General features: G+C 33.9%; 1 protein-coding gene across 1 annotated transcript; it reads right to left on the bottom strand.

Moving 5' to 3' along the window:
* Window positions 1–387: 387 nt before the first annotated feature.
* LOC142340919 (phenylethanolamine N-methyltransferase-like) lies at window positions 388–12,582 on the bottom strand. The gene is made up of 4 exons (XM_075391696.1): window positions 12,404–12,582; window positions 7,230–7,395; window positions 1,005–1,353; window positions 388–826 (listed from the first exon to the last, which is right to left on the bottom strand). Exons 1-4 carry the CDS (start codon window positions 12,500–12,502, stop codon window positions 574–576), a joined length of 867 nt encoding a protein of 288 aa, XP_075247811.1. The 5' UTR covers window positions 12,503–12,582; the 3' UTR covers window positions 388–573.
* Window positions 12,583–27,256: the final 14,674 nt, after the last annotated feature.

Raw genomic sequence — 27,256 nt, 5'->3', positions numbered from 1 at the left:
TTTTGACTTTTTTATAGAAAAAGTAGAAATTTCGCTTTGGTTGTAATTAAAGTTTGTTTTGTTATTTGAATTTAATATTTGACATCTCATCACTCATCGAGAGCGGCATTATTTCCTTGGCAATGGCTCAAGTTTGATGCGATATTCATTTTCAAACTCCGTTTTTTGTCGAAAAAAGTAAACTTTGAAAAAATTAAAAATTTTCCTATCTCTTCCTCATTTGGAAGACAATTAAGTCAAAAATGTGGATGAGTGGGGTCGGAAAATCATGTGCAAACACACATTACCCAGCCTCATTGTTGTAGTAAAAAATCGTTTTCAGTTGCTGCTTGAAGTAAAAAATGATTTCGTGGTTGATAACATTTTCGTTGCTATCGACAAACAAACTCAATTTGATTCATTTCAATTCAATAACAGCTTTTGTGCAAAACAATATCGGATAAGATTATATAGAATATGAAAGAAAGTAATCGAGTCTATAGATGACTGCGAGAACTTTTCAGAACTTTCTGCAAATAGCTTATTTTAAAAATATTTACAAATATCAGACAGCATTTTATTGACAAATTGTTTCTACAATTTGGTTGCCCATACCAAAATGTTTCCTTTTGAGTCATAGTATGTCGAGTCATTTGAATCATAATACTGCAACATTAGCAGATCAACAGCGAATCCGTTTCTCTTCAAACAGTCTGTTAGCCATTGTGGAGATACCGGAACTGATGGAAGGCGCACGTCTGGCTTCGATCCGTCTGGCACCCAGAAGGTTTCCTCTAAAGGGTCCAGCAGAATAAACGATCCGCCTTTGCGCAATAGGCTGTTGCATCTAAATAAAATATTTCGTGAATAACTTTTTTTGTCAAGTACCTGGACGAAATTTATGAAGGTGTCAAGGCTGAATCATTACAAGCGTCTTCCGGTAAAAAAAATTGTGAGAACTTTTGTCGCCTCTAAGTTTTCAACTTTTCAAGATAAGGAAATGTTGAAATATAGAACAGGCTTACTTTTTAATGGCATCTTCATAATTTTTCAAGTCACGTGTTGCCTCAACAAAGACCCACTCGGATGTGATCAAATCAAAGGGTTTTCCTGATTCTTCAACTTCTGCGAATCCTTTCCCATCATCATTACTTAAGTCCACAAATGAAACTTGTTGACACTTCTTGCGGAATGATTCCACCAAACCCGATTTGCCATATGCCCACTGTGTCAATTTGTCCCAGTCGAACCCAATGTCTATGTTTTCAGTCTCTTGGGAAATCAACTTTGTCAAATACTTCCTGTTTGCTTCCAAGAAGTCGCTGCACACTATTTCGGACACGTTGTCAAAACCAGAAGCATACATCATGTTGCCTGAACAAACAAGCTAGTACATAGCTTAACAAATGAGAAATCAATTTTCAGTTGGGTTCTCGAAATATTGAATTACTTTAATATCCAACAAAGAAAATATGCCATTTATTTTTGGAACAGGTCTTTAGCTTAATACTGCACGGGCTGATTTTTTCATTGGGTGTTTCGGTATTCAAATGTTTTGGGCTTCTAGAAAACCAAGTTGTGTTTTTTTAAAGCACTCATGAAACACTGATATAACACTATTATGACCTGATGACTGAGCTTGCAAATATACATTCTAACAATGAAAATAAATGCCAAAATCAGTCGTTTGCACAAAATTTTCCTTAATAATATGCATTATGAAATGCGAATTGATAACAATTCCGAACTCAGTTTATTTTGGCGCGTAATAAATCTGACCATGATATGTAAAAATATTAACTACAATTTTAATTATTCATCGTTAAACATGCAAAATACTTCATGACCGGCCAATCAGTATTTTTGCAATGTTCATTAAATATCGCATTACTCTACAGCAAAGAAAATTGTAATTTTTTAAAATCAATTTAGGGTAAATATTAGCGTTGTGCTGAGCAGACCTTTTGGCCTTGCGCAAACCCGGACCATTTCGTTACTGATTCAGAGCTATGATCATGTCACTTTTTACACTTGGCAGTCTAAATCCAAATCTGGGCTGAGACTTGGGAAGTCTAATCCAAGTCTGATCTAATACTTGGCAAGTCTAAATCCAAGTCCTAAGAAAAATAATCCATTCCGAGAGAATACATTTCAATTCAGAAGATTGAAGCCCTCATCCTTTTTATAAAACTTAACTAAACCAATTTTCTAATCGATATTTAGAATATGAAGTCAAAATTATAAAATCGGCCTTGGTACTTCATTCAAAACTAAACGAGATTAGGGTCTGCATTGTTACCGCGTAAACGAGCAACGCTAGTTGTTGTTGTTGTTATGAGCTGCGTGTTTTCTGCCTTACAATTTCAGACCATTAACGAGCTACAATCTGGTCGTAGCGAGCTATGATCTGATCTTTAACAGCCAAATTCTTTATTGCGTTTTTTTAGTATTATAGTACGTTTTTACAACGTTATTGAAGAAGGTCTTATCAATTTCTACACTATGAATATTCTGCATTAGATGAATTTATTTGGATCTAGGAAATAAACACATACGGAAGAAAACCGGCACAAAATTTTAGATTGGAAATAAACCCCGTTTTAAAATTTAATTTGTGTCGTGATAATTTGTTCGGTTGTGATTAGGGTCTGCATTGTTACCGCGTAAACGAGCAACGCTATTTAAATAAAGCGAGAAATGGACAATCTATTCAATCCATCCAGCGAGAAAGTTTATTACGTCATATTTCTTAACCATTTAGCTTCTAATATACATAGAAAGCTCAGAAAAAATCCGTTTAACAAAATTTTCGTTCAGCCTACTAATACACGAAATCGATTGCGCTCATTTTAGGCTTAATAATTTTATGTTTCAGAAACTTCTCTGTGCTCAACCTTAGACAAAGACCTGTCAAAAAAATGTTGCTAGATTTGCCGTTTTGATGTAGTTTGCTTTTGCCTTAACGTTTACAAGGTTCTGTTGCTTTGCTTTTCTCGATGAATTTAAACTGACGGAAGACTGTTTTATCAGCTTTATGCATTATCGAGCATACGTTTGAAGAGACCGGAGGTTATGGGCTGCGTGTTTTCTGCCTTACAATTTCAGACCATTAACGAGCTACAATCTGATCGTAGCGAGCTATGATCTGATCTTTAACAGCTAAATTCTTTATTGCGCTTTTGTAGTATTATAGTACGCTTATACAACTTTATTGAAGAAGGTCTTATCAATTTCTACACTATGAATATTCTACATTAGATTAATTTATTTGGATCTAGGAAATAAGCACCTACGGAAGAAAAACCGGCACAAAATTTTAGATTGGAAATAAACCCCGGCACAAAATTTTACATTGGAAATAAACCCCCCTTTTATAATTTAATTTTGGACGTGATAATTTATTCGGTTGTGATAGCTTCATATCAAGTCCCAGTCAGGTGGGGTTCATTTACGAAGGTTTTTTCCCATCCAGAAGTAGGTTTCCATGGGGTTTTTAAAAATATGATTTCATGTAGAATCTGAAAATATTCTCATCAATTTTTACAAAAGGAAAATTCAGTGTTTCTGAAATACTGTGGTAACAAACCCTATAAGGATTTACCAGACATCAGTTCTTATTAAATTTTTATTGAACAGAATCGATGCAATGAAAACAGTTTATCTCACATGATCACACATGATTAGTTTTTGCGCCAAGCTTTGAATCAGTTCCTTTCAATGAAGTCAGCAATTCAGTTTCGTCAACAAACAACGGCCTATTGTTAAATTATGAAGGATAATTGAATTAACAACCAATAACTGTAATGCCAGCAACCAGCTAAATATAACCAGAAATTTATTATTGCATAACGTCAACAATCTACGAGTAATTTTTAAATCGAAAATAGTAAACGGTTCACTCTATATCAGGCCAATTCAAGGAATCTTTCCGTAGGTATCCAGAATTTTTTCAATAGACATCCTGACCCAAAAAACTCTAATAAACTCTATCTCCCAGTAGCTCTGTTACTGGCCAGAAGCTTATTATACTCTTGAACAAAAGTTTTAGCTAACTTTGCAGTTTAACTCACTGCAAATAGGTATCTATGTTCTTTCACAAAGAACTCGCTTTATAACTCAAATTTTCTCCTACTGAGAACCAGCTGCTCCACTCGATAATTTCTTCTCCCTCTCTCTCTCTCTCATGCTTGCTCTTGCGTTCGTTCGCTTTTTTCCCTTGCTGATGGTTTCTCTTGTTCTTAAGGGTATGTATTGTTATCATTTTTATCAGCGATAGGTATCGTGTCGTTTCATTTAGAGCATAAAGAACTGACGTATAAGTGTAATAATGTGTATAGAAGGTCATGAAACAAGGCGCATAGAGGGTCATCATAAGAAGAAACCTATCCCATGTAAAAGTTAACTTAAGTTGACGAGAGGTCCTTAGTCCAAAAAGTTCAGTTTTTTAGGACTTAACAAAAAAACCACGTATCATGATCTATCATCCCAGTGCAAGCACATTCATTCTGGTTCTTTTTCTCTCCCCGCTATGGATACCCATCCAAATTATTGTATGGGTACTTTTTTCTGACCTTAGGGAGTAGTAATTTTTCCATTGCAAATAATTTTCAACTATTCACATTTTTATCACAGGGATTTTAAAAAATGTGAAAATTTAGGTCTTCCTACTTTTTGTCTTTGTAAGATATTTGGCACTTTTGATAAATTGAAACTGAAAATGAGCCAAATTTACTTGTCCATGTTAAAATGAGTCTTAGAGAATTAGCGTGATTCTGGTAACAGTGTCGTGTCTTTCCTAAAAGTACAAAAAAAATTCTGTTTTATTTCCTTTCGTTTATTTTAAAACGAAAATTGAACAACTTTTAATTACTGGAAAACGCTCGCGGACTACTCATTTCAAAATAGAAAAAATAACCAAATAGTCAACAGTTAATTAAAATTTCAGGCCAATTTGGCGCGGGGAAATAAGGTCTTGATGATTAGAGGAAGGGGTCGTGAAATTACACACGCTGGGTTTTGTAGCATTTGAGTTTCTCTCAACCAAAATTTCTTTCAAACAACTTTTGTGTTCTCGTTGTTTCATATTTATTATATCAAGAATTCAACAAGTAATCTGTTCCTGCTACCAGCCTCAATTATTGAACTTAATTTATAACAAACTCAAATTTCTACTGACATTCCTGTTTCAAAATTTCCGCTTTTTGAAAGTCGACTACTTTCCTTGCTATTTTCATTGACGTTTGTGATTTACGCCACTGTTAAAGTTAGAAAAAATTTTTTAAAGTTGCTTTTTTCAGGCTCAGTTTCCAAGTATATACTATGAATTTGCCAATTTACACCTGAAAAAGTGAATTGATTGACACAATTTGAATATATGAACTCAGTTAATTGTTTGCAATTTTTTCAAAGTTTTAGAACAAATTTTTCCTGGAATCAAAAATCAATTCTGAATTGAAAATCCAATGGGTAATCCCAAAAATTGCCGACCAACTTTAATGCAAATTTCTACTACTGTATTAGCGAACAAACAAAACTTCAATTCAGTTTCTTTTTATTTTCTATTCCCCATGCATGTCTTTCAACAGTCCTATTGCTATACTTAATTTCGCTATGGCGCCTAACATGGTCAGTTGCTCTACGAAATGACCCAGAACCATGCAGAAATAAACTATGACAGCATCACGTTTCAGAGATCAAAAAAAATTTTCTGCGGATATGAGATAAAAATAACAATTAGTGAATCTGTTTTATTCACATAGAAACGGCTTTGTATTTGCGCGCATTGAAATTTGTTGCAAATACTTGTATTCTTTTGTTTTGTATTCAATCCTTGTTGTGCGTAATTGGTAGTTGCAATCTACTAATTCTCTAATTCCTTGGAGAAATCCAAAAAATGGCCAACAAGTCTAAAGCTAAAACTAAAGTTAAAGTTTCAGTTTTTTTCTCCTTTTTTGCACTCATTTTTTGTAGATCAGATCACCCATGTTACATTTCCCAACATCGTCAATTAGTCCTCTCCCGAAGAACCTTTTTTCACAAGGAACCTACAGTCCTTTTCTTTCATACCAATTGGGCTGAGGTTCAATTTCAGTTTTTTTGTGAGGAATTCCAAACAAAACTACCATTGGTTTTTGCACAGCATTTCCTTCTTTTTCTGCTGTAATCAAATTGGATTTACTGCGTTCTGTAACTTCTCTACATCATTTGTTTTCTTTCTGACAACTTAAAAAATTTGCAAAACAAGTTTGACATGTGTTTGTTTAGCAAATATGAACTAGATTTCACTCCCACTTAGGTCGCTCAAGTGTGTTCTGTTTGTTTACGTAGTAAATAAGCTCAAAATTAGTTCCAATAATTCACAAACTAATTAATTGTTCAAAAGCTTCAGTGTGTCAATCTCCTCATTTCATCCAATTCGACACTGAGAAAACTATAAAAACGAGTTTTGAACTTCGTGCACGGGGAAACCGCATAACAAAATTTGAAATACGTGTGCGTTGGACGGTTTTAGCATTGTGCCCCCGCATGAGAAATGCTGAGTGGCCACGACATGACAAAGGGAGTTATTTTATTGCCTAGTAATGAAGGCAAGCAGAAATATCATCATGGTTTATCTGTTCCAAAATGGCCTGATCATGGTTGAGAGTTTTTTGGATGGGTCTGATCGTTAGCCAGGCAATGATTTTTTTTAATTTTTAACTTGAAAATATTTCCGCATTCATTTTACAGTAGAGGCGCTTGTAAAAGAAAAGTCCATCAAAATTTCAAAATCTTTCTCAAGAAATCTTTTTTTAAGAAAAAATATCTGGACTGGTTGAAAATTTTTCCATTTAAAATTTAACTGGCTCTGAAATTCACATCTCGCATGCGCTTGAAAAACTTCATATATTTCAGAGGAAAATATGTACTCTGGCTGATTTTGGATTTAAAAAAGATATCAGTATTTGGGATGTTTTGCATATGAGACCGTAAAATCTGATTAAACGAAATCATCAGGCAATCAAGACACCATCAAGCTATCAGAGTTTTGTCTTTCATTTTGACTGCGATCTGATTTTCCTACAAATTGTAAAATGCCACACCGGTGACACGCCACGCCAGCGCAAATCGTAACTCCTATTAGAAGTCAGGATGATTTGTTACGTGTCAGGCTTTTTGACTTAGTCCCGTGTTTTTGTCATGGCCTTGACAATTTGCGTTTGAATATATTAAAACGTGAGCAAAACATGTTTTCAGTTAAATGTGTTTACCACAGAATGGTCCGGTGGAGAGGTCCAGCACTCTTACAGTTGAAGACATTCCAGTGAGTGCGCTCTCAATGCATAACTTCATGCCTCTGATCTTGAATCTGATTGCCCTCAAGAATTCACTGTTGAGATCTCTGTCTGCAATTGACCACGAGGGTAGCGGCCCTTCCTGTTAATGAAACACGAGGACGATGCCAAAGAGTTATTACATGGCGATTTTTGATTAATTGTTACAGAAGTATATTTGATATTCAGGTTCTATAGTAATTCCTTTAAAGACGCCATACAAGCAAACGTTTCAAGAATTCTAATACTTCAATCGAAAATCATGCTCATGCCTTTAAGCCCCTTTCGTTCATCTTTGCTAGTCTACGTTAAGGTCTTAGGCAGAAATGACCTCTGATCTGACCATGATCGAGCGCACAACTTCATCCGCTCGAATTGCAAGTAAGAAAAAAAGTTTTTTAGCATAAAGATCTGCAAAATGGTCTGGTGGACATGGTCATCTTGATCAGAGGTCATTTTGGCCTAGGACTGTCTGATCCGAAGCTAATTTGAGCGCATGAAAAATTGATCTCCAGCCAGACAAACGCACGAAAGTCATTTCGGCCTGTGACCTTGACTGTAGTCGTAATCTTCGATGATTTATTGTTCCGACCCCACTTGTGGGGGGAGGAACTATATACTCAAATGGGTTTTTTATTGTTCAGTCAATTTTGGCCGATCGATATATTCGTCTTAGAGAAAAGTGAGTGGTATCATTAAAAAGCTGAACCAGCGTAGAAGTCAAAATTAAAAAGATTCGAGGAATTATCGAGGATTGAAGTTTTGTGTGAAAACGCGATATTTGTTCACTTTTACTGTAATTTTTCTCCAAAATAAAATATTTTCTATAAAAACAGTATTTCAAAATTAAATTTCACGCCAAAAAATGGACTAACTTGTTGTTCCTAATAGAATAAAGGTGACAAAAAAGACTAGTTCTGGTCTCATTTGGGAAGTTCACTATCAAAAAAAAATCGAATTCGATTTGAGAGCTCTTTTTTTAATAAAACTTTTCACTTTTTTGCTTTTTTAAGTCACCTAGAGACAAGTCACTTATTATATCAAGATTCTATTAATGAAAAACCTTCCTTACAGTCAAATTAAGCCCAATGAACAAAAAACATCGTTTTCAAAGAATTGCTCTTGTTTTTTTTTGCTTCGATTCTGAGTTTTCGTAATTTTAAATTAAATTTTGATTTTCTTTTTCAGGTTTTACTAATTTTTGGAGTCCTATGGTATGGATTCATTGACTAACAGTGCAATATGTTCCATAATGAGCATTATATCTAGTGAACATATCTAGTGCTTTGAGGGGACAGCTAATGGCTGTTAAGACTTTAAAAAAAATTCGTTTTTTTTAACATTAAAGAAATAAATTTATTATCGTGAACAGTGAGTCAGTCCAGGTGTGACACCACCCTCGTCCTTCCTACTGAAACCAAATTTAATCTGGATAGCGGTTTTATCTTCTAACTATTGATTCTATGACTTCAATGACACTAGATTTCAAAAGATTAAAAACAAAAAAATTGGGTATTCTCGTATTATAGGTTACTTTGAAATCTTATCGCATTATCCAAAAATTGATATATTCCCATTGGCTTAAAGAAGATGTTCATTGGCTCACAGATATAAATTTATCGATAAATTTTATATGGCTTCGACACGTTCTTCTTGCACTTTTCTATTAAATTTTTGGTTTTTTCCTGTTTTCGTTGTTGTGTTAATTGCTGTTTTTGTTAATAGTCATAAGACTTATTGTGATGTGTTGTTGATTACCTATGCATGACAAACATAAATGTATTCCCATCAGGGCATCTTTGATTGTATTTATTGACTTCCGTTGAAAGCTATTAAATTTAACCGCTGTTAAGAATTTAAAATTAATTTTTCGAAAACTTTTTTTTGCACACTAACAAATGTTAAAACTTTTTGTGAACTTTTAGTCAGTGTCATTTTTGACAGGACCCAATTGTTTTATACTGCAATTAAAACTTTTCTGGTTAGCGGTTTTATCTTCTAACTATTGGTTATATGACTTCAATGACACAAGATTTCAATTTTTTTTAAAAATTTTTTTGGATATATTTGTGTTATTGGTTACTTTTGAACTCTTATCAGATTATTCAAGCATTATACACATTATCCAAATATTATTTTAACCCTATTGGCTTTGAGAGGACGTTCAGTGGATCACAGATAAAGTTTTCAGAGAAAAAGTAATGGTTTAATTGGCTTCGACACTTTCTTGTCGCAATTTTTTTTACCAATTTTTTGTGTTTGCCCTGTTTTTTTAAATGTTTTCACAGCCATAAGACTTTTTGTGATGTCATGTTAATTGTCTATGCATAGCAAACCTCCTTTTCCTCCCATCGCGTTATATATGAGCCTAGAATTTAATGGCTGTTAAGAATTTTCTGTAAATTTTCGATTTTTTTTTAAATATTAACCAATCCTTAACTTTTTTTCGGTCAATGTCAGTACTAGCAGAATCCCTTTCCGTTTTACTGCACCCAAAAATAATCTGGTTAGCGGTTTTATCTTCTACCTAATAGTTTTAAAACTTCAATGCCACGAGATTTCATTATTTTTTTTAAAAATTTTCGGGTACTTTATTTTATTTGTGGATCCTTTTGAACTCTTATCACATCATCCTACTGCTAATGGTCCCCATTGTTTTGGGGATAAAGTTCAAGGGATCATTGATAAAGTTTTCAGAGAAGCGCTAATGATTTGAATTGCTTCGACTTATTCTTCTGACCCTTTTCTACTGATTTTTCGGTTTTTCTCTGTCTCTGTTGTCGTTTTCATAATCAATAATTTGTTGTAAGGTCTTATTGTTAAAATATGATTAGCAAAAAAACTTTTTGTCTCATCGAGGCATAATTTAGCGTATTTATTGGCTTGCGTTGAAAGCTAATGAAATTAATTGGGTTGATAATACGTGTTTTCTGGAAAATATCGTGGTTATAATGTATTTGTTTATGTTTGTTCATTTATTGAAATTATTTTGATAAATAAAAGAAATCTCATTCCTCTTAGAAAACAATTGAAAATAGAAGAGTTTTTAGTGAAACGTTCATTTTTTTAAGGCCTTCGACACTTTTTTTCGCTCAATTTTTTCTTGAATTTGCTGTTTTTGTTCTTTAGGTAGCCGTAAGTTGCTGACAGTTCTCATAGGCTTCTAATTGAGCATTGAATGAATGATGTTACCCGAAGCAGTCAGTTTATATCGAATAGTCTTAAAGTTTATGATAAACATATTGAAGTTTTTTTCAAACTTTTCATTTTTTGTTGTTCTTTTTGTCAAATTGTAACTTATTTTCATCAATGAGAGGTCCCATCCAATTTCTTGTATTTCAAGAGATAACACACCTATTATATTTTTTGTCACTGATGTTTTGTTTTTTGGACAATATGCGTTTTTCTGAACGTTCATTGAGTGGCTAATTTTTGTGTTCCTTTTTCTCTTCTTTCAGAACAATCGCGTAATAACAGATCCCAATAGTTTTCAAATGTGGGGCAAGTAAACTTAATTAATCTCTGTTTTGAACCTTCAGCTGAATCAGTAGAACCTGACAATTGAATTTAAAATACATAATATTCAGATGATATCTAATGACTTTAATTGTAGCAATAGTTTTTGTTTTCGCAAATCGTTTGTAATTTTTTGAGTTTCTCGTTAGTTCGCTTCTATGGCTTAGTCTAAGCAAAGACAGGTCCTTTTGGTTTTGTAATGAGTTTTTAGTAATTTATTAGGGATTATTTAGTTAAAAGCTAAAGATTTTTAAGATTTTTGAAATTTCTTGGTGTAAAAAATGTTGATTATTTTTTAAGTTTCGCCTCACTTTTCGTTCTTTTTGTCGAATTGTTACCCAGTCTCATCAAGAAAACTTTCCATCTGCTGCGTTGTTGGAAACAAGTAAACTTGTGTAGTTATGGTTTTAACTGACTGCACTTTGACGTTGTTACTAGGTGCTTTTAAATTTAGATATTCAGTTTTTTACGGTGAAATTTTTGTTTGTGCTGATTTTGTTTTTTGTTTTTTTTTGTCTCTTAGTCTCCTTAATGTCAGAACACGTTGGCGCTGTAATTAGGCATGGCATTATGTAATTCAATCAGTAGATAAGTTGTGTAATGATTGCTTTAGCTCAAACATCTATTTTTGTTATCTCTTCATTTGGTTGACAATTTAGTCAAAAATGTAGATGAGCTCGGGTCGGAACATCATTTGCGAACGCACATTAACGAGCCGCCTTTTCTCCTCTATCATCGCTCATTAACTTTGAACTTTGACCTATGAAATAGGTTCGCGATTTTCAATTGCCAAGACCCAATATCACCCCTAACTGTTCAGTACTGTAAAGCAGTTGTCAGGTTATTAATCAAAAATAAAATGGTTTGAAAATTAAATGTAGCGCGAAAACCCATTGACTTGCAGATGATCAAATTGACACACAATTTCATGCTTGTAAATTTTCAAACGTTTGCTGTCGTTAGAATCTTATGGGACAATTTATGAACTTCTACCGCGTAAAATCCAAAACAATAGGTTAACTGTTCAAGGATAATTTGAAAACCCAAACATTTAAGAAAATTGTATAAGCCAGAAATTGCCGGTAACTTTACTTTGAATTGTAGATATACATTGCTTGCAGATAAATACCCTGGTCTGGTTGGGTAAGTTTTTGTCAGAAATGCGGTGAATGCCGTGAATGCGGTGATTGCGGTGGATGCGGTGAAAGTAAATATTTCACCGCATTTCTTTAAAAAATTTCACCGCAAAATTCACCGCATTTCTTACAAAAATTCAACGCATTTGCTCTACAACGTTTACTAAATCTGATTTAAATTCACAAGAAATATCAGAGAGCCGCATTCATCGCAGAAAGATGTAAGAAACACGCAACGAAAATTATTTTTTTCCACCGCATTTCAACGCATTTCTTACGAAAGTTCACCGCCAAAAGGGTACTACGCAGGTTGCATTAAAGAACATATTGCATGTACACTCCTTGAAAACTTATCGGGACCCTAATGCCAGCAGTGTAAATAAGTACTGAATCGTCGTTTTAGAGTGTGTTATCCAACCAAAAAATATTTCGAAGAAATAAAGTATTTTGGAAACTAACCTCAGATTTGTTTTGACAAAAGTAGAATTTGATATACATTTCTGGGTCAAAATGAGAGCCATAGTTCTCCTTTTTCTCTTCAAATGAAACTGTACTCATTGTTGAAAATAACACTGTCAAGACAACTTCAGCGTAACTGATAAAAGTAACACTAAAGCAAACAAACGTAAGCGTGCAGTGGATACTATAGAAGAGGACAGTAGATCAAAAGACAGCAGTTAAATCAAAAACAAAAAAAACTGGGACAGAGCGATATTTTTTGTCAGACGACTATTTTCAGGAACTCGCTTGTTCTTGTATAACACTGTAGTCGAAATATAGACCTTTATCTCGAAAGATCTTGCAAGATTCTTGCCAATGATGCTTACATCTTGCTAGATTCAAAGATTCAAGATCCACACGCTCATCTTGCAAAAAATGCATAAGATCTTGCAAGATAAACGTAATTTGCATTAAATTGTTAGGTTTAGAATTGTTCGGTCGTGATAATTTGCTAAGTGTTTATAGATTCATACCAGTGCATGACCAAATCAACAAATCCCACGTTGAAGTCTTAGCAAAGATAGTCACTTGCATTTCAGCTGCAGTCAAAATGAAAAGACAAAATTTCTGTTTACTTTCTATCTGTTGTCCCAATTTTATCATAATTTATCACTTTCTATCCGCTGTTTTCTCGATTTACTGTCGGTCCCTATAATAACAGTAAAAAATCCACCAGGGTTTTATTATAAATGCAAAGATAATGCTTAGATCAGCGTAAGCTTATCGAACAGAAAATCCAACTTAATTAAGTTCGAAACCAAATTCTGCTTGACTGGCGAGCGTAACACGGAAGAACGAGATCAGTATCTGGCGCGTAAATTAAGATGTGTACTTAATGATGTTTCTTATACCTAATCACTTAATTTTGTTTGTGTGCAAAAATGATTAAAAAATCGTAGTAATCAAAGGTGATGTTAGTTCATTCAACTCGCTTTTTTAGTTCAAATCATCAGCAAAAGCATATCTCGAACAAGTTAACACAAACATCTATATCTCAGAGTGAGGACATAATTGAACTTAAGTAGCCTAGACAAATGTAAAAATACGACGCTTAGACTAATGTAAAAAATTATTACTCTTTTTTCCAATTAGACAAACTTTGCAAGTTTTTTTGTAAGGAGTTTCAATCATTTCATTTGGTCAGATCAGCTCTAAACAAATTTTACATAACTTACACCAAAATGATATAATTTTAGATTTTTTTTGACAAAACATTGAGAAGTTTAAGGTAAAATTTCAAGATACTGCAAGGCATATTGAAGCACTGAATATAGGTAGGTAACATATGTTCTTCTGAAAAGTGGCCCCTTTTGACAAGATTGATCCAGCTAAGTTCATCTGCATAGTTGCTTTGATTATATATGTGCGTGTGTGTGCTTGCGTGTCTTAGTGTTAGACAGCATTTTATCAAGTTCACAAAAACTATAATCAAAAGGATATTTTAAATGCAATGCTCACTGAGTACTGGTGGCTTGCCAATTACTAACTATAGGCTATCCGGACGCAGTGCTCTGAATTTATTGAAGTTTGCTGTCTATGATTTTTATCGAAAGAAAATGCGTAATCCATTAAAAAAAATTTCGCAGTAAACAAGATTTTTTGAGTCCCTCTGGCAATTTTTTTTCCACAAAAAAAATAAAATACGTACCGCATTTACACAAACTGCGTTTAAAATGGTAACAAACTCGCGAATTAATGGATTTACTGAAAAACTACGTACAATAAAAAGATTATAAGACTCCAAAAACAGTTGAGACGATTGCTTGTTGCCTGTTGAAAGTCTAATAAATGATTTGCTTAATTTCCCTGTCAATTGTCCCCCCAATTTTCCAAATTTTCGCTTCTCAAATTTCCCTACAACCTAATATGTTTGTAACCACTGCCTAAAAAATTTCAATTGGTCTTAGATGCGAACTATAAATGATTCACTTTGTTACCTCGAACAACACTTCTAACAAATTCATGACAATCTCTCCATCTTCGTGGATTGTTTTAATTTCCAAAAAAACCTAAACATTTAGCTTTTTTAGACATCTAATAACTCAGCTCTGATCATCTGATTGCTTTGAACCACACATCATAAGTGCCTGGCTAACCACATTCAACACTTTTGATGTTTCTTAGATGACTTGTTCGGTACCCTAAAAGATTCTCAACTATTCCGTAGCTGGCAATTACGGTTTTTTCCACATATAAAAACATTGTTTTAATGTTCAAAAAAAATGAATACAGAAGGGTGCTTGAGCATGCAACTGCACAAATTTAAATAAAAAAATTTCAGTTTCTTCAAGCTAAAGTTTTCCTGTTAGATGATACTAAACAATACTTTTTCAAAATACGTGTTTAGCGATATCTTGAAACTGTATTATAGCTTAAAAATAGTAACGAGTCTTTTCGACACAAGCCAACAACAAATTTTCCTTATTTTCTGTTTCATTCTTGTACCAATAGGCTAGGTTGATTTCAGGTTTTTCATTGTTAGACCTGAGAACTTGCCCACAAACGAATATAAACATTTTTTGCCCAACTTAAAGATCTGTATAAAAATGAAAGTCAGGTTTATCAGAAAAATTGAAGCGAAGATGATTGTTTCTTTTAAAGCAGTATGCCTAGTTGAGCACGTTAAATTTAAGAAGCTTAGGATTTAATGACCAGGACAAAATCAAGAAAAATTTAGTGTTTTGCTATAGGTTGAATAACGAAAATCTGAATTCTTTGATTATGCAAGCCAAACTATTGTTTACTCAACAAAGATGAACAATTAACAATTGGGGTTGATTGAAATTTCAGATAAAATTTTATATCATAATATTCAGAAAATAATTTTATATCAAATTTTATTTAAAAAATTTATTGCAAAAACGTTGTATCTGGAAACATTCAAAAACTATTAAATGAAGTGAGCGTTCTGAAGATATCCTTTTTATTGATAGCAGAGCAGCCTTTTTATTTGATCCACCGACCCACAGTGGAAGGCAAACTGCTGTCCAATCTATTGAACAGAGTGGCAAAAGCACCAACTAACAGAAATCGAACGAATCAAAGGCAAAAAAAATTGTTGAGGCAAATAGTGAATTGCAAATCTTAAGAGAGATCAAAGAGCCAAACTTGGTTGAAATGAATAAAAAGCAAAAGAGGACAGCAACCAATCATTTGCAACAAAATTACCACCGACAGTTTCCGGCAACAGCTAACTATTATGATCAGAAATTTCAGACCAGATAAACAAACTGCTATTCGAGGACGGAATTCCTTAAACCTATAAAGCTTCGAAACAACCTATCACCTCAACCACACCCAATTGAAGACCACCCAAAGCAAACAGCGATTGTAGAGCAGATTTGGACGTTCATGTAAATTTAAAAGCGTAAATTTCCAAATAAATCTAAACATTTAGCTCTTTTAGACATCTAATAACTCAACATCTAAAAATACGACGCTTAGACTAATGTAAAAAATTATTACTCTTTTTTCCAATTAGACAAACTTTGCAAGTTTTTTTGTAAGGAGTTTCAATCATTTCATTTGGTCAGATCAGCTCTAAACAAATTTTACATAACTTACACCAAAATGATATAATTTTAGATTTTTTTTGACAAAACATTGAGAAGTTTAAGGTAAAATTTCAAGATACTGCAAGGCATATTGAAGCACTGAATATAGGTAGGTAACATATGTTCTTCTGAAAAGTGGCCCCTTTTGACAAGATTGATCCAGCTAAGTTCATCTGCATAGTTGCTTTGATTATATATGTGCGTGTGTGTGCTTGCGTGTCTTAGTGTTAGACAGCATTTTATCAAGTTCACAAAAACTATAATCAAAAGGATATTTTAAATGCAATGCTCACTGAGTACTGGTGGCTTGCCAATTACTAACTATAGGCTATCCGGACGCAGTGCTCTGAATTTATTGAAGTTTGCTGTCTATGATTTTTATCGAAAGAAAATGCGTAATCCATTAAAAAAAAATTTCGCAGTAAACAAGATTTTTTGAGTCCCTCTGGCAATTTTTTTTCCACAAAAAAAATAAAATACGTACCGCATTTACACAAACTGCGTTTAAAATGGTAACAAACTCGCGAATTAATGGATTTACTGAAAAACTACGTACAATAAAAAGATTATAAGACTCCAAAAACAGTTGAGACGATTGCTTGTTGCCTGTTGAAAGTCTAATAAATGATTTGCTTAATTTCCCTGTCAATTGTCCCCCCAATTTTCCAAATTTTCGCTTCTCAAATTTCCCTACAACCTAATATGTTTGTAACCACTGCCTAAAAAATTTCAATTGGTCTTAGATGCGAACTATAAATGATTCACTTTGTTACCTCGAACAACACTTCTAACAAATTCATGACAATCTCTCCATCTTCGTGGATTGTTTTAATTTCCAAAAAAACCTAAACATTTAGCTTTTTTAGACATCTAATAACTCAGCTCTGATCATCTGATTGCTTTGAACCACACATCATAAGTGCCTGGCTAACCACATTCAACACTTTTGATGTTTCTTAGATGACTTGTTCGGTACCCTAAAAGATTCTCAACTATTCCGTAGCTGGCAATTACGGTTTTTTCCACATATAAAAACATTGTTTTAATGCTCAAAAAAATGAATACAGAAGGGTGCTTGAGCATGCAACTGCACAAATTTAAATAAAAAAATTTCAGTTTCTTCAAGCTAAAGTTTTCCTGTTAGATGATAATAAACAATACTTTTTCAAAATACGTGTTTAGCGATATCTTGAAACTGTATTATAGCTTAAAAATAGTAACGAGTCTTTTCGACACAAGCCAACAACAAATTTTCCTTATTTTCTGTTTCATTCTTGTACCAATAGGCTAGGTTGATTTCAGGTTTTTCATTGTTAGACCTGAGAACTTGCCCACAAACGAATATAAACATTTTTTGCCCAACTTAAAGATCTGTATAAAAATGAAAGTCAGGTTTATCAGAAAAATTGAAGCGAAGATGATTGTTTCTTTTAAAGCAGTATGCCTAGTTGAGCACGTTAAATTTAAGAAGCTTAGGATTTAATGACCAGGACAAAATCAAGAAAAATTTAGTGTTTTGCTATAGGTTGAATAACGAAAATCTGAATTCTTTGATTATGCAAGCCAAACTATTGTTTACTCAACAAAGATGAACAATTAACAATTGGGGTTGATTGAAATTTCAGATAAAATTTTATATCATAATATTCAGAAAATAATTTTATATCAAATTTTATTTAAAAAATTTATTGCAAAAACGTTGTATCTGGAAACATTCAAAAACTATTAAATGAAGTGAGCGTTCTGAAGATATCCTTTTTATTGATAGCAGAGCAGCCTTTTTATTTGATCCACCGACCCACAGTGGAAGGCAAACTGCTGTCCAATCTATTGAACAGAGTGGCAAAAGCACCAACTAACAGAAATCGAACGAATCAAAAGCAAAAAAAATTGTTGAGGCAAATAGTGAATTGCAAATCTTAAGAGAGATCAAAGAGCCAAACTTGGTTGAAATGAATAAAAAGCAAAAGAGGACAGCAACCAATCATTTGCAACAAAATTACCACCGACAGTTTCCGGCAACAGCTAACTATTATGATCAGAAATTTCAGACCAGATAAACAAACTGCTATTCGAGGACGGAATTCCTTAAACCTATAAAGCTTCGAAACAACCTATCACCTCAACCACACCCAATTGAAGACCACCCAAAGCAAACAGCGATTGTAGAGCAGATTTGGACGTTCATGTAAATTTAAAAGCGTAAATTTCCAAATAAATCTAAACATTTAGCTCTTTTAGACATCTAATAACTCAGCTCTGATCATCTGATTGCTTTGAACCACACGTCATAAGTACCTGGCTAACCACATTCAAAACTCTTGATGCTTTTTAGATAATCTGTTTGATACCCTAAAAGATTCTCAACAATTCTGTAGCTGGCAATTACGTTTTTTTTTAGATATAAAAACATTGTTTTAATGCTTAAAATGAATACAGAAGGGTACTTGAGCATACAACTGCTCGAATTTAAATAAAAAAAATTTCAGTTTCGTAAGCTAAATTTTTCCTGTTAGATGATATTAAACAATACTTTTTCAAAATACGTGTTTAGCGATATCTTGAAACTGTATCTTAGCACAAAAATAGTAACGAATTTTTTCGAAAGAAGCCAACAACAAGTTTTTCCTTGTTTTCTAATTATTCCTTTACCAATTGGCTAGGTTGATTCTAGGTTTTTCATTGTTAGAGAAATGAAAGTCAAATTTATCGGAAAAATTGAAGCTAAGAATATATTTTCAATTAAAGTAAAAAGCCTACTTGAGCACGTTAAGTTTAGGATGCTTAGGATTTAATGACCAGAACACAATCAAGTAAAATTTAGTGTTTTGCTATAGGTTCAATAACGAAAATCAGAATTATTTGATTATTCAAGCCAAACGATTGCTTACTCAACAAAGATGAACAATTAACAATTGGGGTTACTTGAAAATAAAGTATTGCAAAAGTAACATTCTGTTCAGATAATAATTTTATATCATAACATTCAGATAATGATTTTTTATCAAATTTTAAAAAAAATTTATTGCATAAACGTTGTATCTGGAAATATTTGAAACCTATTAAACGAAGTGAGCGTTGTGAAGATATCCTTGTTATTGATAGTAGAGCAGCCTTTTTATTTGATCCACCGACCCAGAGTGGAAGCCAATCTGTTGAACAGAGTAGCAAAAGCACCAACTAACAAAAATCGAACGAATCAACAGCGAAAAATTGTTGAGGCAAACAGTGAATTGCAAATCAAAAAAGAGATCAAAGGGCCAAAACTGATTAAAATAAAAAGCAAAAGAGGACAGCAATCGAACATTTGCAACAAAATCATCACCGACAGTTTCCGGCAACAGCTAACTAATATGATCAGAAATTTCAGACCAGATAAACAAACTGCTATTCGAGGACGGAATTCCTGAAACCCAAAAAGCTTCGAAAGAAGCTATCACCTCAATCAAACCCCATTGAAGACCAACTAAAGCAAACAGCGTTTGCAGAGCAGATTTGGGCGTTCATTTAAATTTAAAAGTAAGCAAAATCAGGCAACGACCAATGATTGCAGAAAAAAGCAAATCAAGTCAAGCACTGATTGACGGTAGGAGTTATAGCAACAACTGGCAATCAATTCTGCGATTCAAATATAACAAAACAGGTCAGTAGCAAACAGCCATGATACCAAAATGTTTCCTCAGGTAAGCAAAAACGTGAAAATCAAAAAAGAACATGATGTCAAATTTTTAAATAAACTTAACAATTTTGCTACTCAAAAAAAGTATTGAACAAAGGAAACTAGCGCTGAAAGTGAAAGGAGAAATAGAATGGTCTTTGCTCTCAGTCAACCAGTGCGTGGGCCAAATCAGCCCTCAACTGGACCCCAGGAAATATATGTTTCGGATTGGGCCAATAGAAATGACAACATTTCTCACTCCAAGTAGACCAAAAAGACTGCGTCAGAGCTACACCTTAAGTAAAGAGGAAAAAAAATTCTCGCGATATCGAAGTTCAAGCGAAAGCTTATCAAATGTCGAAGACCAGGAAGCTAAACCTTGAACTCAATCACTGGTGGATTTTCAGGTAGCAGAAACATGCTGAAGCTAAAGTTGTGCAAATTCGATTTGATTGATCTCAAGTAGCCCAGGTGTACCACGATGTTCATGGCTACAGTGGATCAACGAACAAACCATGACTCAGAGAAGCTGGTCTGTTTGAAGGCTCTAGTGACAGGCAAAGCAAAATCAGCTATACATAGAATTGTCAATTTTGAATAGTCTTGAGACGCTGTCTAGAGAATTTTAGTGGGGTTATTTCGCAGACCACAAGTGAACCTCGACGCGCAGTTGGAGAGCAATCGCAAAGCAAGTTCAGTGAAGATTCGCAACTCATCACTTCTGATCATTTTTGTTTTGCTATTTCTAAATTTGTCATTTTGTCTGAAGGGTACAGAAAGACTAGCAGTATGCTATCAATTTCAAAACTGCATATAGCAGTAGATAAAATACATCAAGTTCTCAAACAGGAGGGGTGATTTTATGTCTAGTATAATTTAACCGTATTCTTATCTTATTATGTTTGAAAATTGGCTATCAACAATGACTTTTGTTGACACGAAGAGTATTCAGCGTTCAAAAAACAACAAATGGAGCAATAAAGACTAAATACGAATAGAGGCAAACGGTTCTCAAAAACATCAAATTGCAATGCGAGTACAAACGCTATAAAAAGATGCAAAAGCAAAGCCATCATTTTCCACAAGCTGATGGCACTAGAAAAGTCGGAACAGACAAATGTTAAAGAATTTCAATCAGAGTGATGGGTATGTAGCAGTCAAGAAGCACCGATTTTCATCCGAATTTCTGGATAAAGAACATGCAATCGAAGATAGTACTTTCAATGTGGGCGGTATAAATGTAATAAGAAGCAAAACTAAATGGTACACTAAGGGAACCAAAAAACACGGGAGCTATCAACACTCAGTATAAACACGCAGTCAACTTAAGCTTGGCAACAGTAAAGCAAAGTAACAACATTACCAGCTTCCTTCAGATAATTTCCATCTCAATAAAGAGCGGTAGCAACCACCTGAGCACATATATTGTCCCCGATCGTGGACCAGTAGATTCATTAATCGAGCAAAGTCTGATAAAAAAATTTACGAACCAAAGGCAGCGAAGTTACTCTAAACATAGCTGACATACAGGGAACAAAGAATCTAAAGACAGAATTTGTTGTTCTCATTCAAAGATGGAGGACTACCTTAAAAAATGCATTCAACCGAAGCGTTTGCAAACCCATTGGTCATATTGGGAAACACGTATTAGGGCTACAACAAAAGGAAGCGGCGCTTCAATCACTTGAAATAGCTGCCCAATGAAAAATTAAAGTTGATGAAAGTCGGTATCGTCGTTGGCCATTAGTTATAACGCCCCTTGGACCACAAAATAGGAACACAATTCGCAACTTTCGTCGTTCAAACAACCTTAATAAAATGGGTTGTGACTGACCTAAGAAGAAAAAAACGATATAATAAATTTTTTTACAATTAGGTTCTTGAGTACAGGACGCAGTTAGCCTTAATTGACTTACAAAAGTGCTTGCTAAATTTGATCTCCGAATCTTGTGTCACTAGATGATCTCAATAAAACTCATTTAGTGTAGCAAACTAGTATTGCTAACTTTTTGAGATTTTTTTCTCTAACGACAAGAGGGTGATTGGTTTGCGTTAGAAATTTGGGTTGAATATCAATTGAGCGCTTCAACAGGACGGCTCAATTTACGATGTGTCACAACCAGGTTTTAATGAATTAAACCGAAAACGTGAAACAGATCATCTAAAAAAGAACTTGGTAAATTTCTTTAAAGAAGACACTAAGCGACACAAAAACCGTTCAAAAGCAGTAGAAAATTCGTTCGAAAGCAAGTGGTTCCAGTGGATGATTTAATTTCAATTATGAAGCTTCTGAAATTTTTTCTCAATTAGATGCAAAACTCAAGAAAAAACTCTCAACTGACAAAAGAAGACCTATTTTATTTTATAAACGTATTTGAAAAAGACTAGATTTAACGTAACTTTTTTACTGTGTTGACATTAAGAATCACCAAACAACATCAAGAAAAGAGAGATCTCAGAAATTTTTCTTATGAAAAGAAATATGCAACTATTTGTTCTTCAAAAATAAAGACTGCCTAACCTAATTGCATCAAATAGAAGTAGTTGCAATTTGTAATCAGAACGAAATACTTCACGAACTGAAGCAAATCAGCGGAAACCTCCTTGTGTGTGTGAGAGAGAGTCTGTGTGTGTGTGTCTGCGGGTGTGTCTGTGTGTGTGTGTTTGCTTCTTCTTAAGAAAAAACATTTTTCGACTCAAATATCGCTTTTCGGCTTTGGTTAAAAAATAATAGGCCCATTTTCAGTCGCAGTAATCAATTGCCTTTAAAAGAAGCACTGTTGTGTTCAGCGGAATTGCAGTTTCTATATTGAGAGCTATTTTGTATTTGAAAGAATCATTGGAAAACAATAATGCTTCAAAGTACGACTTACGCAGTTTCTTCAAAGCAGCTTTTCATCTTCAAAACTGGTCGTGCAAAAAATTTTGGAGTCACTCAACGACAAAGCGAACTCAAGAAAAATGACCCTAAACAACAGCCCAAACATTCATGCGCAAGTGATTGGCTGTCAATTTCTACGTTTTGTTTGGGATGATTTATTTTGTAGAATTTGATTTACTGAAATTGAACTTTAGAAACTTTGACAGCATCCTTCTAAGACCTATGTGTATTGTCGAAAATATTAACTATGAGCATATCAATGTATATTTACTATGACCCAGTGAAGTTCCACTGATGTATTTTGAACGAGATATTGAATTCTCGTCAATGCATTTTCTATAACCAGTGGTGTCTCATCGATGGTTTATCTATGATAAGGTTAAAATGAGAGAATTCCCGTCGATGGGTTTTCTATGTCTCACTGAAATCGCATTGTAAATTTTCACTGACCTAGTGAAATCCGATCCATGGATTTTCTATACTCCGATGAAATCTTGTCGAGGATTTTCTATCACCCCATGAAATCCCATTGACGAATTGTCTGTGATCAATTTTAATTCAGAGGTTATCCATCGATAACTTCTACAGTTCAGCAAAATCCCATCGATGGAATTTCTATCGCCAAGTGAAAACCATCAAAGATTATTCTCTGGCCCAGTGAAATCCCATTAATGGATTTTCTATGATCCAGTTAAAGTCAGAGGTTTCTCATCCGTGGAATTTTTGTTTTTTTTAAGAAAAAAATGGCAATGAATTTTCGATGTTTCATCTTTCTGTTTTCAACATAGCTTTATGCTGGAGTGGAGGGCATTTTACACAACTGCAAAAATTTTGCAGTCTCTGCGAAAGTGATTGCCAAAATGAGCTTCTCCTCCTTAATCACGAGGGTTTAAGGCCTATTCTAGAAGAACATTCCAGAAATTTTCCGAAGAGAATCTGAGCTTCATGTCTATGTTCAGCAGAAACAATTTGATTGAAACTGTGGTCCTAATCAAAAAATCCTTTCCATGGTTTAACAATAATAATGTAAGTTTCAGTAACTAAAGCACATCAAGGCAAATGCGGTAGCTAAACTTTTTTTTCTTGTAGAAGGCCAATGGCAACTACTATGTATATTTGTTGTACTGCGTGATCCAAAAGACGTCATTTACGATCACCTTTAAATTTTTGTATGGTCTTTTTTGTATGGTATCAAAGAAGCCGTACATCTATACACGTCTTACTCATTGTTTCCGAGAAACATTTATGGTGATCAATCCGGGTTTAGCGGAAGCTTTGAATTGGTATTACTTTACTAGGCTATATGTCTATACATATAATAGACATGTAGCTTTATGACGTAATAAAATACAGGGGGGCTTAATATTCATTACGATTAGAATTGTGATGTTCGGAGAATTCGGTGACTTTTTAAATATGTTCACTAATGTTTTTGGAGAGATGAGATCAAGTTCTTGTGCAACAACAACCAAGTCTAAGAAATGAAGTAAGAGAGCAAAATTGGAAAAACATATTTTTTTACGCTTTTTTCCACGAAACAGTTGCTTGCTTCGAGTAAACTATTTCTTGAAAAAAAACTAGGCTACTTGAATTGTTGTGCACCATTTTTTATTACTAGAAGGGTGTAATCCTCGGGATATTTTTTTTGTTGTACTAATAACTCTATAATTTTTTAATCCTAATTGATTCATCTTAATGTTATTTATAAAATCCTATCATCAAGAACACCACAATGTGATCGAGAGTCGGTAGCTCAACTGCGCCTAAGTTTTGACAAATATTTGCTGTTAACTTGTAGCTCTATCCAATTAAAAATTGGATCAGATACACAAGAGGCACATGAGGTGTGCTTAAAATAGCTAATTTTAATGTTCGGGGTTCTGTTGCCCTGTTATAAATTATGTTTTGCCATCATATACTGCTCTAGCACCCTGGATCTACGAGTCATAATATTTCAGTACTGAATCATGAAAATTTCATTCTGGTTTTTTTCTATGGCCAAAGTTCTGCATGGCACTTCATAGCCATTTCATAGTAATATTCAGAGCAGAATTCTGAGCTTATTATGAACATGCGTCAGCAAGAATAGAGTAGAAGTGGCGAAAAAGGAGACGTAAGTCCGCGTTTCTCAATTGCTTTTGACTACTGGTACATAAAAGAAAACAAGACTAATGAAATTATAACTCAACTTCTCTGGTTTGTGGTCTTTTCATTGTCATAAATATTTAAGGACATGTTGAATTAAACATTTGATGTCGCGATGCTGCTTTGTTTCTATCTCCTGTTAGAATAATCTAATCTAATCTTACATGTATCAGATCCAAAATTCATGAAGGCCTCTTCTTTGCACTTCATGATTTTACATGTGAGTTGTGAGGCGTGTATATATTGTTTTATTTCCCGTCTCCCAGATGCAGATACATTAAAGATTTGCAAGCGTATTCTTCCTCACAATTTTTATTGGGAAATCGTAATCACGAATACGTCATTTTCTGCTCTTTCTCGGGTGCGATTGCACACACAAAACACTCACACATCACGCAGAAACACACACACACACACTCACGGCACACAAACACACGCCCACACACACACACACACACACACACACACACACACACCGAGAGAGAGAGAGAGAGTTAGAGAGAGAGAGACACACACACACAGACACACACACACACACACACTCACACACACACACACACTCACACACACACATACACACACACACACACACACACACACACACACACACACACACATACACACACCTTTTTACTGTTTTTTTTTCAGGACCATCTTCGAAAAATTTAGAAAAATCTTCAGCGCTTTGAAAATTTCACAATTACATGAAAAATTTATTTCTTGGTTTTGTATCTACTTGAAATGCGATCCTGAAAATGGTTCTACAGAACGGAATGCAACTTAGCCAAAATAATTTGCAAGTCTGCGGCCAAGTCATGACAGAAATTAGATCTCGTTGCACAACGAAAAGTACCAGGAACACAGGAACATTTAACAATTTTTGCAGTGCTGTTAAAAAACAGATAGAAGACCACAAATGAATTGGAATAACAGTTCAATCATTTTGTCCTAACTAAAAAAATTTCTTTTGAAAAAATTTTTCTCGCAACCTTAGATGGTTTTCTGTCTATGTACCTGTAGATGTCAATTTATAAAACAAAATACCGATTGCTATTTGTTCTCTTGTTTCTCTCTAAAAATGAAACCTGCTTGTTATAGTTAATTTGACGATGGCCGGACAAACTATTTTTGACATCAAATTGTACTTTGAGCATATTACAGTATAGGAAAATCTAAAAAATAAAAACAAATTTTTTTCCTAAACATAATATGTGATTCGCAGAAAAAAGACTCGTTTCATTGCATACCTTCTGGCTAAAAGATGCAAAAACTCTGGTTTCTGATAGCTGTTAATTAACCACCTAATTTCTAGAAATAGTTCCTTACTGAAGTGTAAGGTTTCAAAACTTGAAGAAACTATGGAATTGAATACAAATAATATTTTTTTAATACCAAGCAGCCAGAAATTTTATGAGAGTTACAGTAGAATATGTAAATCATAAGTAAAATCACATTATTCACAGTCATCGAAAATATTTTTCTCCCCTGCGGTTCTGTTATCTGTTAATAACAAGACCGCATGATATTATTCTGTATATATATATATATATATATATATATATATATATATATATATAATATATAGAGAGAGAAAAAGAGACGGCGGGAGAGAGGAAGAGAGTGAGAGCGAGAAGGAGAGAGAGAGAGAGAGAGAGAGAGAGAGAAAGAGAGAGAGAAAGAGAGAGAGAAAGAGAGAGAGAGAGAGAGAGAGAGAGAGAGAGAGAGAGAGAGAGAGAGAGAGAAAGAGAAAGAGAAAGAGAAGAAAGCACGAACAAAAAGCGCAACCATCTTAGATCTCAATCTTAATCGTTGTTTTCAGCTCTCAAATTTTCATGTCGAGGACACATCAAAAACTTGCTTTACAGTTGATCTGTTTTGAGGAGATAATAACCTTCATATTCCTAAGTATCCCCTTTTTGCAAGCTTAATTACATGATAGTAGGTCAAAATCACTGTGCTAAGCTAAAAAGAAATTGCTCAGCTGTCAATTAACCTGCGCCATTAAAAACCATTTCAAATTGCACAACAAAACGATCTTTTTAGTGAGCATTATTATGATACTGTGAGATCTTCTTTCTTTCCATATACCACTTTCTGAGGTTAATATATCTTCCCTGGCATTTTGTTTCTAAAAAGCCTTTTTTTGATAGTTTGCATAAACACTTATTAAAGAGTTCTATCTACATTACAATCGAATACCATTCGTTGAATTAGCACCAAAAACTCGGCCAGAAGCGAAAACAAAATCAGCTTAAAAATTAAATTACCCTATTTATACAATTCATGTAATTGTAATTAATGGAACTATGTTATTATGATGGTTTATATTATTGATTAACAGACTTTTTTTACTAAATTGCTTTTCTGCCACTGTCTTGTACTATTACCAGTCTGTCCGACAACAGATCAGGGATGATCTTTTTGAACTCGAACAAAAAATATACAAAAAATCATGCAACAGAGTTCTATAAAACCAGCTTCGAAAAAAATTTGCATTTTTTTTAAAAAGCTCTAAAATTATAAGACGATTGAGTTCTTTTGCTTTTAAGTGAATTTTTAACATAAAATTTTGA

This window comes from Convolutriloba macropyga, chromosome 6, assembly GCF_964194025.1.
Source record: "Convolutriloba macropyga chromosome 6, txConMacr16.3, whole genome shotgun sequence".
NCBI lineage: Eukaryota > Metazoa > Xenacoelomorpha > Acoela > Convolutidae > Convolutriloba > Convolutriloba macropyga.
Note: the sequence above shows the minus strand (reverse complement) of the source record. Positions and strands in the feature narration are given on the sequence as shown.

Coding starts and splice junctions, on each gene's coding strand:
- LOC142340919 (XM_075391696.1), bottom strand. CDS start 12,502: ATGAGTACAGTTTCATTTGAAGAGAAAAAGGAGAACTATGGCTCTCAT. Junction 1,354..7,229: donor CTCCACCGGACCATTCTGTG/GTAAACACATTT, acceptor TTGTTTGTTCAG/GCAACATGATGTATGCTTCT. Junction 827..1,004: donor TATGAAGATGCCATTAAAAA/GTAAGCCTGTTC, acceptor TATTTTATTTAG/ATGCAACAGCCTATTGCGCA.